The sequence below is a fragment of the Callorhinchus milii genome, unplaced genomic scaffold, assembly GCF_018977255.1.
Source record: "Callorhinchus milii isolate IMCB2004 unplaced genomic scaffold, IMCB_Cmil_1.0 Scaffold12, whole genome shotgun sequence".
In the NCBI taxonomy this organism is placed as follows: domain Eukaryota; kingdom Metazoa; phylum Chordata; class Chondrichthyes; order Chimaeriformes; family Callorhinchidae; genus Callorhinchus; species Callorhinchus milii.
The window spans coordinates 19,390,130-19,403,260 of NW_024704753.1; the positions used below are offsets into that span (position 1 = coordinate 19,390,130).

The 13,131-nt window shown below is 43.9% G+C and overlaps 1 protein-coding gene across 2 annotated transcripts in view; it reads left to right on the forward strand.

Annotated features, from left to right (window-relative positions):
* cacna2d3a (calcium channel, voltage-dependent, alpha 2/delta subunit 3a) overlaps positions 1-13,131 on the forward strand; it is a 167,803-nt gene that overhangs the window by 105,260 nt on the left and 49,412 nt on the right. For both annotated transcript variants that reach the window (XM_042339495.1, XM_042339497.1), the window contains 7 exons: positions 1,369-1,443; positions 2,557-2,640; positions 3,119-3,190; positions 6,737-6,798; positions 6,950-7,017; positions 10,929-10,974; positions 12,535-12,632. In XM_042339495.1, the coding sequence (XP_042195429.1) occupies positions 1,369-1,443; positions 2,557-2,640; positions 3,119-3,190; positions 6,737-6,798; positions 6,950-7,017; positions 10,929-10,974; positions 12,535-12,632 (505 nt within the window). The remainder of the gene's footprint in view (positions 1-1,368; positions 1,444-2,556; positions 2,641-3,118; positions 3,191-6,736; positions 6,799-6,949; positions 7,018-10,928; positions 10,975-12,534; positions 12,633-13,131) is intronic.

Here is a 13,131-nt window from a genome sequence, read left to right on the forward strand (position 1 = left end):
GGGGGTGTCTCTGAAACTCCCTCTATCCCTCCACCTCGCTCCTTCCTTCCTTCCTTCCTTCCTTCCTTCCTTCCTTCCTTCCTTCCTTCCTTCCTTCCTTCCTTCCTTCCTTCCTTCCTTCCTTCCTTCCTTCCTTCCTTCCTTCCTTCCTTCCTTCCTTCCTTCCTCCCTTCCTCCCTCCCTCCCTCCCTCCCTCTCCATCTTCAGATGAGGGGCGCTGTGTAAATGCAAGTTGTCGTTGTTGTGAAAACTCAGTGGTCTCTTCCACAGCATCCAAACCAGAGATCTCTGAATCTCCCTCCTCCCACCACTGCTCAAAAATATTGTAAAATAGCCATTGGGACAGTCACCGTAAAGGTTCAATCTGCCACCTAAACCCAACATAAAAACAGTTTAGCGTTGCCAAAAGAAATTAAATGGCGTGAGGTGATTCTGGTGCGTACCTCTTCCACCCCTGGCCGTGCAAGATGCAAGATCCTATTCTTGTGACCTTTAACTATTTCTCTGACATTGAGGTCCAGTGTCTAAATCGTCCGATTGATTTGTTGTCCCCCTGACCAGACAGGAGGCTTGCAATGAAAATGAAGTCAGGCTAACCTACTAATTATCACCGGACTTATTTATAATTTCAAACGAAGGTTAAAAACATCTGCGAAGGGGAATGTTGTATCTTCTTCAATCACGTTGGGTTAAATACGAACTGCATTTTTTGTGCTGCAATAAAAATAAAATGGGACGTTGCAAATAGTAAATAAGTGGTTGTTGAGGGATGTCCACACAAATATAGGTCAGGATATTTCAGCTCAAACGTCTTATCCCAGAAAAGATCCCCCACAGGTGTCAGGCTTATAATAGCCTTTGATTCAAAAGCCATTGATTTTGTTGCACTGTTATTACTGACAATTGGAAACCATCAGTATCTTAATATTAGTAATAATAATCTTTGCCTTTGACACAGCGCCTTATCACGTCTTCGAGACATCTCAAAGCGCTTCACAGGATACACTCTAAAGTGAATTGACTGTATATTTCCGGGAGAAACGCGGCAGCCAATTGTGCACAGCAGCGTCCCCACAAACAGCCGCGGGTTGAAGTGACCAAATTATTATTATTCATTTTTATTTTGAAGGGATTATACCCTACATAGCTGTAAGCACTGGTTTTATGAAATTAAAATAAGATATCACGTTTCACAATTGTCAGTCGCTGAATGGGACGGAATTTTGTTTAGAATGAGAATAAAAATGTAGGTTGGGGCAGGGTGACAGGTGCAAAGTGCAGGGAAGGAATCCTTGTGTGAATCATTTCACATTAATCATAAACTATTTGGTTGCGAGTCGTGATTGAAGATGTTTTTCACGTTTACAGCTGGGGATTCATGGATATGCGTTTGCGATCACCAACAATGGCTACATCCTGTCACATCCAGATCTCAGGCCACTGGTAAGAAACAGTTTGACAATATCCTGATTCTAACATGGCAACGTACAGCGGAAACCTCCCTCGAATAGCGCCTTGGGACGTCCTCCTGACGTGAAAGGCTCTTTACAAATGTAATATTGTATTGTACAGTGCGGTGTTTGGGATCCATACAATTCCGCAGGGTTAGCTTTCACCTTATAATACATCTCGCTTCACTTGATTATAATAACAATAATAATCCCGGCATTTGACGCAGCGCCTCGTCACGTCTTCGAGACGTCTCAAAGCGCTTCACAGGATACACTGTAAAGTGAATTGTCTGTATATATGATTTTGTGGTCGAAACGTGGCAGCCGACTGCGCACAGCAGCGTCCCCACAAACAGCCGTGGAGCGAGTGACCAAATTATTATCGTCACTTTTTTATCTTCACTTCAATGTTAAAACTAAACTATCATCGTTAACTGTTACCAATTGAGTCCAATGCAAGAATTTTGCGAGTCCAGCACACAGCTGGAAAACAAGCAGCATTAAGCTTTGCTATGATAGCACTATAAACTTCACCCCCTCCCAGATAAAATTGGTCGTTCACTTCATAGCTGTTTGTGGGACATTGCTCTGCTCAAATTGGCTAGAAATACCCCAGAAAGAGAATTTGTTTTTAACAGCAATCACTCGTTCATTCAACGTTTCTGAATATGGATAGGCTGCCACCTTGTGGCATTCTGCCTCCTTCTGTTTCTAAGTGCTTACAAAGAAATAATTTGCCAATTCCCGTAAAAGAAAGGAGCTAAACTTAGACGGCCAACATAAAATTCCCTGCTTGTGAAAATAGAACCAGAATATGATGCATGAATACACATTATTTTGAGAAAAAAGAAGCCATGGCAATGATTTGAAAGCTGCCCTCTAATCTCACAATCCAGTGATACTTATAAAGCACTCAATCTTCGCGCGCAATTCTAAAGTTGAGTGCTTTTGGAATAATATTTAATCACTTAATAACTTATAATATTAGGAAAATCTGTGGGTGGAGAGGGGGGAGGAATTGGGTTGCATTTGAGAGACACTGTAACCAAACTAAGTTGGTGACCAAAGTTCGCACCTTTTTTTCCTTAAATCAACTTCAAACTAGTACAAAGAAGGAAAGAAGAGAAGAAAACCCAATTACAGCAGCGTTGACCTGTCTGAGGTGGAATGGGAAGACAATGATGACACTGTGAGTCTATTATTCCATGTTCTGTTGAGGTTACAAGAACGCATTTAGAGCTTAACACATAATGTGAGTGTATTTCCAAGGCCTTGCTCCTCCCTTCCTCTCCTCTGTCACCCGTTAACCCCACAGCAACCTGTCCGCTCCCTCCGCTCAGCGGGCTCCGGCCTGCTCCACGTTCCCCCACCATCGGCGATCAGGCCTTCAGCCTCTCTGCCCCCACCCTTTGGAACTCCATCCCACAGTCTCTTCGCCTCGCTCCCTCCCTTTCGACCGTGCCTTCGACTGGGGGCGATAGCAGTTTTGTGTTTAATGTGATAATGGTTGGTGTGGTTTGGGCTGATCTGGAGCTTGGAGGATGGTGCGAAGCGGATTTGGAAAGTCAAGTCTGGAGGCAATGAGGGTTTTGGCCGCGTTGGGCATGAGATGTAAGAAAGAGGCAGAAAAGTTTCCCTGATTCTGTAACTTATTGTTTATTTTATAGCTTCGCAATGCTATGGTAAATCGAAAAACGGGGAAATTTTCCATGGAAGTTAAGAAGACGGTGGAGAAAGGGGTAAGGCCTCTGAGGTTACTGGAAAATAAACCTTCTGACCAAAGTTTGTTGCTATTTTTTTTAAGAATGTAAATAAGGATGTGAGTCCTCAATAGTTATTCATGAAAGCTGAGTTTGGGATGTTTGGCTCAGAAATGTCCACTTATCTGATTTTAATGAACAAATGTCCCACTTAACGCTCCCCACTTAGCTCAAATTAAGCTGATTTGTCCTCACAGTATTGATCCGCTTGTCTTATTGTGACAGAAAAAATACTTCGAAAAACAGGTTTTTAACCCTGTGAATGAAAACTTACTTTAATTGTCTTTGGTTACAAGAGAAAGCCTTGCTTGCTCTTTGGATGAAATGGGAAAGATTGCTAAAGAGAGCTATCAAATGGAATCTAAGGTAGATTTCTCTGACATGGATTTAACACTGATTTAACACAGGTAACATGGAACATTTCCAAGCACTTAAGGGGGAGAAATTCCAATGGGAACTAAATTTACTTCTCTTTATGTAGCATTTCAGAGCAAAGCTAAATTTGGCAAATTGTTAAATTCAGTCTCGACTTTGAAGGCTGTTTTGTGTAGTTTCTTGAAAGGACCTTAAAGAAAACCAGCTTCGAAATCAAAGCTGTATTTAAGAATTTGCCAAATTCTGGAGACTCTGAAAATGCTCTGTAAATAGAGGAAACCAAAGACAGGGTGGAATTCCTCCTCTCATCGAGTCCGCAAACATTTTGTGTCCACTCCATTACCATTCTCATTAAAAGAACAATACTCTGACTTGTTCTTACAAGGAGAGAGAGAGAGAAAAAGTGTGGTTGTTTGCATTTATACACTTCAGTTCAGTGAAGCCCCTTTGAACTTCCTGAAGTGGGCAAACACAGTCCTGATATTAGTTATGCTGGTTGAATTTAATCCGCAGAACTCGAAGCAGTTTTCCCTTTATATTTTTAGTTTGTTTATGGGTTCCATCTGTCAGAGCAACATTTTGATTAATACCACCATTGACAACACTTTCTACATCAAATGTCATTCCTAAAAAAAAATAAAATAAAAATAGACCGTGAAGGAAAAGAAATGCATTGATTTCAGTTTTATCTTGCCATTGTAAACGCTCGTCTTAATGTAATATGAAACAGAAGACATCACAGAAGTTGTATCTCAATTGCCTGCTTACTGCCACTCCCAGGCTCTCTCTCTCTCTCTCTCTCTCTCTCAGTCAGAAATTCCTTACAGCTGGTCTCCGACTCTGAAACAGAGTTAAAACATTTCTCTGAAGTGCATACAATGAGGTCTGTGAAGCATTAATAGTACATTGTAGCAATGGAGGGGGATGTTTTAGTGTAAGTCAGCATATTTTTTGGGGTCAAGGCGGGTGCCTGACAAGTACAGAAATCCATTGCGGTGCTTGTTGAGTATCCAAACCAGACAGAATCCCACATATGCATGGCGTCTACCCACGGGAATGTCCCCATGTCTGGAATGGAAGCCCTCTGGGCCACACCATGTGACGGGCGCTATATAATTGCAAGTTGTTGTGGCTGTTGTTGGTGTTGTTGTTGGTGTTGTTGTTGTTGTTGGTGTTGTTGGTGTTGTTGCTGTTGGTGGTGTTGGTGGTGTTGTGTTGTTGGTGTTGTTGCTGTTGGTGGTGTTGGTGTTGCTGTTTTTGGTGTTGCTGTTGGTGGTATTGGTGTTGTCGCTGTTGGTGTTGGTGTTACTGTTGTTGGTGTTGGTGTTGCTGTTGTTGTTGGTGATGGTGTTGCTGTTGTTGGTGTTGGTGGTGGTGTTACTGTTGTTGGTGATGGTGTTGCTGTTGTTGTTGGTGATGGTGTTGCTGTTGTTGGTGTTGGTGGTGTTGTGCTGTTGGTGTTGTTGCTGTTGGTGGTGTTGGTGTTGCTGTTTTTGGTGTTGCTGTTGTTGTTGGTGGTGGTGTTGCTGTTGTTGGTGTTGGTGGTAGTGTTACTGTTGTTGGTGTTGGTGTTGGTGATGGTGTTGCTGTTGGTGTTGTTGTTGTTGATGTTGGTGTTGTTGTTGTTGGTGTTGCTGTTGGTGGTGTTGCTGTTGGTGGTGTTGCTGTTGTTGGTGTTGGCGTTGTTGTTGTTGATGTTGTTGTTGTTGTTGTTGGTGTTGCTGTTGGTGGTGTTGCTGTTGTTGGTGTTGTTGGTGTTGGTGATGGTGTTGTTGGTGTTGTTGGTGTTGCTGTTGATGTTGGTGTTGGTGTTGTTGTCGTTGGTGTTGCTGTTGGTGGTGTTGGTGTTGTTGGTGTTGCTGTTGGTGGTGTTGGTGTTGTTGTTGGTGTTGCTGTTGGTGGTGTTGGTGTTGTTGGTGTTGGTGGTGCTGTTGTTGGTGGTGGTGTTGGTGGTGTTGCTGTTGCTGTTGGTGTTGGTGTTGGTGTTGTTGGTGTTGCTGTTGGTGTTGTTGGTGTTGGTGTTGGTGGTGTTGTTGGTGGTGTTGGTGTTGTTGTTGTTGGTGGTGTTGGTGTTGGTGGTGTTGGTGTTGGTGGTGTTGTTGTTGGTGGTGTTGCTGTTGGTGGTGTTGGTGTTGGTGGTGTTGCTGTTGGTGGTGTTGGTGTTGTTGGTGTTGTTGGTGTTGGTGTTGTTGGTGTTGGTGTTGTTGGTGTTGGTGTTGTTGGTGTTGTTGGTGGTGTTGCTGTTGTTGGTGTTGGTGTTGTTGGTGTTGGTGGTGTTGGTGTTGTTGGTGTTGGTGTTGTTGGTGTTGATGTTGGTGTTGGTGTTGGTGTTGTTGGTGTTGGTGGTGTTGCTGTTGGTGGTGTTGGTGTTGTTGGTGTTGGTGGTGTTGGTGGTGTTGGTGTTGGTGGTGTTGGTGTTGGTGGTGTTGCTGTTGGTGGTGTTGGTGTTGGTGGTGTTGGTGTTGTTGGTGGTGTTGGTGTTGTTGGTGTTGGTGTTGCTGTTGTTGGTGTTGGTGTTGTTGTTGTTGTTGTTGTTGTTGATGTTGATGTTGTTATTTTCGTGTGGACACTCCGGGTGGCATTAGGTGCAGGTTGATGGAACCCCCCGAGTGTGTGTTGGAATAGTGTTAGCGTTTCACCAGCGAAAACTACACAGCTTAGCATTGTGTAACCTGTCTGATAACCTCACTGCTAGTCCAGCGAGGGCCACCCTAACAGTTAGGGCTTTGGCTTTCAGGGTTAACAGGAGCTGTGGAGGAAGGAATCTCCCGGCCCAGTGACGGTTGGCTTCTCCAAGTTCTGCCGACAGACACTAGGCGTAGTCGCCTGGAATACCGCAATTATTACAGAGGATCATGTCAGTTCCAATATTCCACTGTCAGGGCCTATCACGTTGGAGCAGTTCAGCCCCAGTTGAGTTGTGTGGTACATTGGAGGCCTATCTTTATAGATCACGGAAGGAATAGTTTAGATATCAACCATCAGGTTTACTGAAACCCACAAAGTAATCGAATAATTACTGTATCTACTTAGACAAACTCTTTGTCGGGGTTAAGCAACTCACTGATGTTTGTGTCGGACGGTTTTCATAAAGCTCCAACCACTTATAAAATACCCAAACACGACCAAAAGACTTTTGTTTCCTCTTAGAAACGAGTTCTTGTGATGACGAGCGATTACTATTACACAAACATCAAGGGCACTCCTTTCAGGTGAGCTTTGACTATTTTGCTCTATTCTGTCTGTCCTGATGGAGTTCAGCGCCTTGGGACGTCCTCCTGACGTGAAAGGCACTTTACAAATCTAAGTTTTGTTGTTTTGTTGATACTGCAAGTTAATGGCTGTAAACGTTTCTGTGTGCAGTCTTGGCGTGGTTTTATCAAGAGGACATGGCAAGTACTTGTTCCAGGGAAATGTCACAGTGGAAGAAGGTAAGGTTGTTTCTCTGATTTGGTGCACTGAATATCAGACATCATAATAATAACTCATAATAATCCCGGCATTTGATACAGCGCCTCATCACGTCTTCGAGACGTCTCAAAGCGCTTCACGGAATATACTGTAAAGTGAATTGACTGTGTATTTTGTGGGCGAAACGTGGCAGCCGATTGCGCACAGCAGGGTCACTAGAATTGTAGAATATTAGCAGCGAGTGCAGAAACACGAGCAAAGGCTGACTCCTGGCAGCACAACGGGAAGGTTTTATCAGTATAGGATAATGTGTAACTATTCCTCCAGTTTTTGCTCTCTGTGCTCTCTCTCATTAACTTCCCTGTTTAACTCTAAGACCCTGTCACATCTCCCGGTTTGATCGTTATGCCTTTCTCCTTCTCCGGACGATCCGTTTTGTGTCTTGCTCGGTATTTTCTGATTGTTTACTTTTTTTGGAGCCTCTCCAGGGCCTCTAGGCCTGTGTCTCTCTCACTCTGTCTCAGTCTCATCTGTGTCCAACTACTACTCCCTGCTTATACTTCCCTCTGTGGCCTCTCTCCCTTTTCTGGTTCTGTGAAGCAGTCTGCTGTTGTGCTCAGTGTCTGTATCTGATATTTGAAGTCTTTCTGTCTGTCTGTCTGTCTGTCTGGCCTACTGGCTGGCTGTATGATTGTCTATCTGTCTGTCTGTCTGTCTGGCTGGCTAGTGAGCATGTTTGACCAGATACACCATAACTGCTTCACAGGTCAAGTGTAGATTTTTTTTTTCTGCAACAAAATGTATTATATTTATTATTATATTCATTATATTATATTATATTATATAAATGTATTATATGTATTATATATATATATTATATATATATATTATATATATATATTATATATTATATAACAACATGTATTATATATATTATATATTATATATTATATAAACCCCTCACGCGGCTGAAACTCTGGTCCACGCCTTTATCACCTCAAGGCTGGACTATGGGAACTCTCTCCTCGCCGGCCTTCCCGGCACCTCCCTCCACACTGCAGGTCATCCAGAACTCTGCAGCTCGTGTACTGTCCCGCACCAGACACCGCGACCACATCACTCCCACCCTCGCCCTCGCTCGCCTCCACTGGCTCCCCATCCCTCAGAGGATCGATTTCAAGATCCTCATCCTCACCTACAAGGCCATTCACGGCCTCGCTCCCTCCTACCTCTCTGACCTACTATCCCCCTACCTACCTGCCCGTACCCTCCGTTCCTCTGGCTCCGGTCTGCTCCACGTCCCCCGCCCCAATCGCCCTACCATCGGTGGCCGGGCCTTCAGCCTCTCAGCCCCGAGGCTCTGGAACTCCATCCCCCGGTGCCTTCGCCGCTTCCTCCCTTTCCTCCTTCAAGGCCGGTCTCAAAACCTTTCTCTTTGACCTTCAGCCTTCAGTTCCCCTCTCAACTCTCTTCCCCCTCCTCGCTCCCTCCCTTCCCTCCCCTCACCCTGACCATTCCCCCACTGCTTGGGTCCTGACCCAACTGTACAGCGCCTTGGGACGTCCTCCCGACGTGAAAGGCGCTCTATAAATGGAATCTTGTTGTTGTTGTATTAATGCCATCTGAAGTTGACAGGACAGAGAAAGATACCTAGATTAAAACACTACCATCTTCCCTAGCAGCTATCATTAACCTGAGGACACATGTACACATGTACACTTTTGCATGTACAAGCTAATGTAGTAAAAAGCTAACAAGGTACAGGGAAGCAAATACACATCAAAAGGGGCAATGTGTGTACTGTTATAAGGCATTGGTTAGAATCCATCTGGAATACTCGTTAATGTAAAGCATAAGAGGATTTTTCTCATCCACAAAGACGTAGCAAAAATATAGGTGTTTCCATTGATCAGGTTTAAATAATCCTCAAGAGATTCATCACCGAATCTCGCCCCTACATTGTAATAAAACCATTCTTTAATATCAAACATTCCATTGGATATTAGTGGTGAGAGCTGTGTACCATCATGACTTTCATTTCCAGTCTGCGGGGAGAGATGAGTAATGGGAGTCATCAAGCGAGGGTTTCGAGCCATATTGACTGTTCCTCTTAGGAATGCACAGGAACACATTAGCAACATCACAGACATATAATGACATGATCTCCAGACAAGAGCCTTCATTTGAAGTGCACAATGGTGCCAAATCGTATTCCCTTATAAGATATCTGAAATGAGCTCGGGGGCAGAGAAGTCGTTATTGATGTGGCTTTTGCGTGTACATGTTGCGCAGGGTTTGTGATATGGCGGCACTTCAAAACGATCTTGAGCTGATCACAGATGTGCAACATTGGCTGCTTATTGGAGCGCTATTTACTGATCACTTGAGGACCCATCTGGTCTGTACAAGATAACCTGGCGTTCACAAAGATAATACAATATGCTCTTTCTGTTGGCCTTGTGATCCCATAAGAACAAAACTATGCTAAGAGCCAAGTTGTCAACGATTTAGCCAGTGGCAATTCATTGTGGATTTTATAGTGATTATGGGTGTTTAATGGTCACAGGATTAATTCACCAACATTTTTTGTAAATTGCCCTCAGTGGTTTACAGATGTTGTCAGCATGTTAATGTGTGCTTGCTCTTCCCCTCTCCTGTGTGCGTGCACACTCACACACGTGTGTGATCCTGAAATAGACCAAAATATGCCGAATGTTTGGATTAAAGTTAATTCATGCATAATCCCACTTCTATGAACGTTTTGCGCTTGGGGGTAAAAACACACCACCCATCAGCATTTGCCACCACCGTCAGTGAATACACTTATATAATAATAATCATTTGGTCACTTCAATCCGCAACTGTTTGTGGGGACGCTGCTGTATGCAATCGGCTGCTGAGGTTCGTCAACAAAATATACAGTCAGTTCACTTTACAGTAAATTCTGTGAAGCGCTTTCAGATGTTGCTAAGATGCGATAAGGCGCTGTATCAAATGCAAGGATTATTATAGTGTAGCACAGTCAGTTTTACTAAGAGGGGACTTAATGGAGAGCTTCAAAAATTCTGAGGGATTTTTGAGAAGGTAAATAGTGAATAGTTATTCTCACTGTCTGGTGTATCAGCAACAAGGCAGTGTCAGCTTTGTCAAGTTTGTCAAGTCAGGGTATCAAGGGATACGGGGCAAAGGCAGGTAATTAGAGTTGAGGTACAGATCAACCATGATCTTATAGAATGGTGGAACAGGCTCGAGGGGCTGAATGGCCTCCTCCTGTTCCTATGTAATAATATGGAACCTCTTACCTTTTGAAGCTTAGATAATGACATCCGTTAAAAGCAAATTTGATAAATATTTTGAAAGGGCAGAGGAGAAAAACGCAATAAATTGGAATGAAAGTCCATGTATATAACTCCAACTGAGGTACAGTGTTGGCAAATGGCCTCTTATGTGGTATAAGGTATAACACTGCACTCAATTATGTTAATCATTACCGTTTCAAACTTTTTTCAAGAAATCTAAATGTCAAGTTGACCTTTTGTTAAGCATACGGAAACTTAAAGTCACGATCATCAAATAAAGCGTATTAATAAGGACTAATTAATTTTGAGTGCAGTTTAGTTACACTGAGTGAGTCATTAATAACGTCTAGAGAACAGAATACGGAAAGGTAATAGCAAATTCTCTCTGGCTTTTCGGGTGCCAGTCATATATCATTGTGATCTGTACAACTACTTTAAATTGCGGCTTGTCAAATGGATACAGGGTTAGGGATTTAGAGGCTTTGCTTTTAGATACAGCAGATAAACCGTAATGCTCTATGTAAACCTTGTTGAGTTCTGGCAGCTGTGTTTCCCCCCACCCCCCACCCCACCACCCCCACTCCCAACTCCCTCACCCTTTTAATCTAATCACCGATTTATTCTTTATTAAGGTTTACATGACCTGGATCATCCAGATTTATCATTGGCAGAGGAATGGTAAGAAAGGTTTTTTGGTTGCAAATTCTGACTGGACAAACACATCAATCGTCGCCTTGCGCAAAAAGAATAGTAATAAAAAGCAAAGAACCCCACCGGTCATTGAGAACATTTACCTGCTCCAATTTGTTGTTTTTTTTTGGTCAGCCACACGCGGAAACCCATCACCGTTGCTTAAGAGTCTCCAAACCAAGCTGAGATTTGCATGGATCTCCCACCTACACATGGAAATCCCTGAGAGAGATTGTTGGAGTGGAATGCACTCTCTCTCTCTCTCTCTCCCTCCCTGGAGGGACACATCCTGATTACCTAATTCCGGAGAGTATTAGGCCATAGCCCTGTGCCCCGTACCTGCTTGATCGAGAGGTATGGGAGAGGGGGTTAGGAAGCACAGAAGCTCGTGTGGAGTATGAACACTGGCATTCGTTCAGTCAAATGGCCTGTTTTCATCCTGTAACATTAAGAATAATATTCCTTTCATTTGATGCAGCTTTTTTTTTAATGTCGAGAGGCACGTATCAAAGCGCTTCACAGGAGTTATTGTAAAGTGTAGTGACTGTATTTCGTAGGCGACCTGATTCAGAGGTGGATCCCCGAAACAACCATGGAGCGAATGACCAACGTTATCTGGGGGATTGTTGGGCAGAAGCAAATAACTTCTATTTTCAAATTGTGCCTTGAGCTCTGTAATGCCCACCTGAACAGCCAGATGTTTAGAGCTTAGCATCAGCTCATCCCAAGGACAGCATCTCTGATAACATGTTTGGAAACTCTTATGTTCTGATATTCCCAGACCCGCATATAACAGAGAATATTTACAGCTCCCTCACTAAATAATGAATCCACCGTTTTATGAGGAATGTTTTATTGGCTGCTAAGGTCAGCACCGTAAAGTATATGTGTCTGCTGTATTTTAACCCAAAGCTACAAGCAGATGTTTGATTATGAAGCACTTAACATAAAGACAGAAAACAAAAATTCCTAGCTTGATGGCTGATGCTGTGGATGGAACCAATGCATAAAATCTATTGGAAATGAAGAACTGCATTGATTTTGAACAGTAATTTATAAACAGTCATGATGTCTCATTGATTTGAAGAGGTTTCAAGGGTAACTGAAAGATTTAATGTTCAATCATCTCCTTTCTTGCCTTGAGATGACTTCCCCTGAGCAAACACCCGATAATACCTGACAAAATAGGAACTTTCAACATTTAAAATAATAAAACATTCCCTTGAACCAGCTGAGGAGCTACAAGCCCAGGTTAGAGAGAGAGAGGGTTCCTGGCACCTATCTAGCAAGCCTTGCTATGGGTTTGCCCGCTTGAGGACATCAAGTGAAGACAGAACAGGTTCAGTAGATTGTAGACACTTGGCGTCAAAGCTCATCAGTGAACATTACCCTCTTGGACAATGTGTTAGCAGCGCCTGTGAAACTGCGCCCCAGTGGAACGAGGAAAGGAGTCAAACAGGTTCAGGAGAGGAGAGCGTAGACAGAGAGCCTTTCACGTCTGGCTTCCCTGCCCTTAACGTAACAGGTACATTTTTCATCTGATTTCAGGAACTACTGCAATAATGATGTGAATCCGCTGTATCGCGACCTCTTTCAACTTGAATCTGTCAAACTCTTCCTGGCAGGAAAGGAGCCGGGATTAAAGTGTAAGTGCCATCGACTTTTACATCTCAGGAGGAGTGTTACTCTTTAACAGACCGTGAACTGACCTTGCCACACTCCCCTGGCTCCCCTTCGCTTGAACGGATCAACTCAAGATCCTCACACTCGTTTTCAAATCCCTTTGAGCCCTGGAGCCCTGGCACCTCCTTACCTCCCTCTCCGACCACTTACCCACCTAACACACTCCCCGCTGCCTCCGCTCGACTGGCTCCAGCCTCCTGCGTGCCCCTGGTGCCCTCCGACCCACCATCAGTGGCCTCACATTTAAGCCACTGTGCCCCAGAACACACTTCCCCTATCCTTCCGCCCACCTTGTCCCTTCCCTTCCCCATCTTCAGATCGCACCTAAATTCCTTCCTCTTTGACCACTTCTACAGTCACCTCCCCCCTCCACCCCGCACCGCCGCCCCGGCTCAGTGTCGTGCTCCGCCACGGTCAGGCTCTCTGCGTGAGGGGTGCTGTGTAAATACAAGTTGTTGTTGT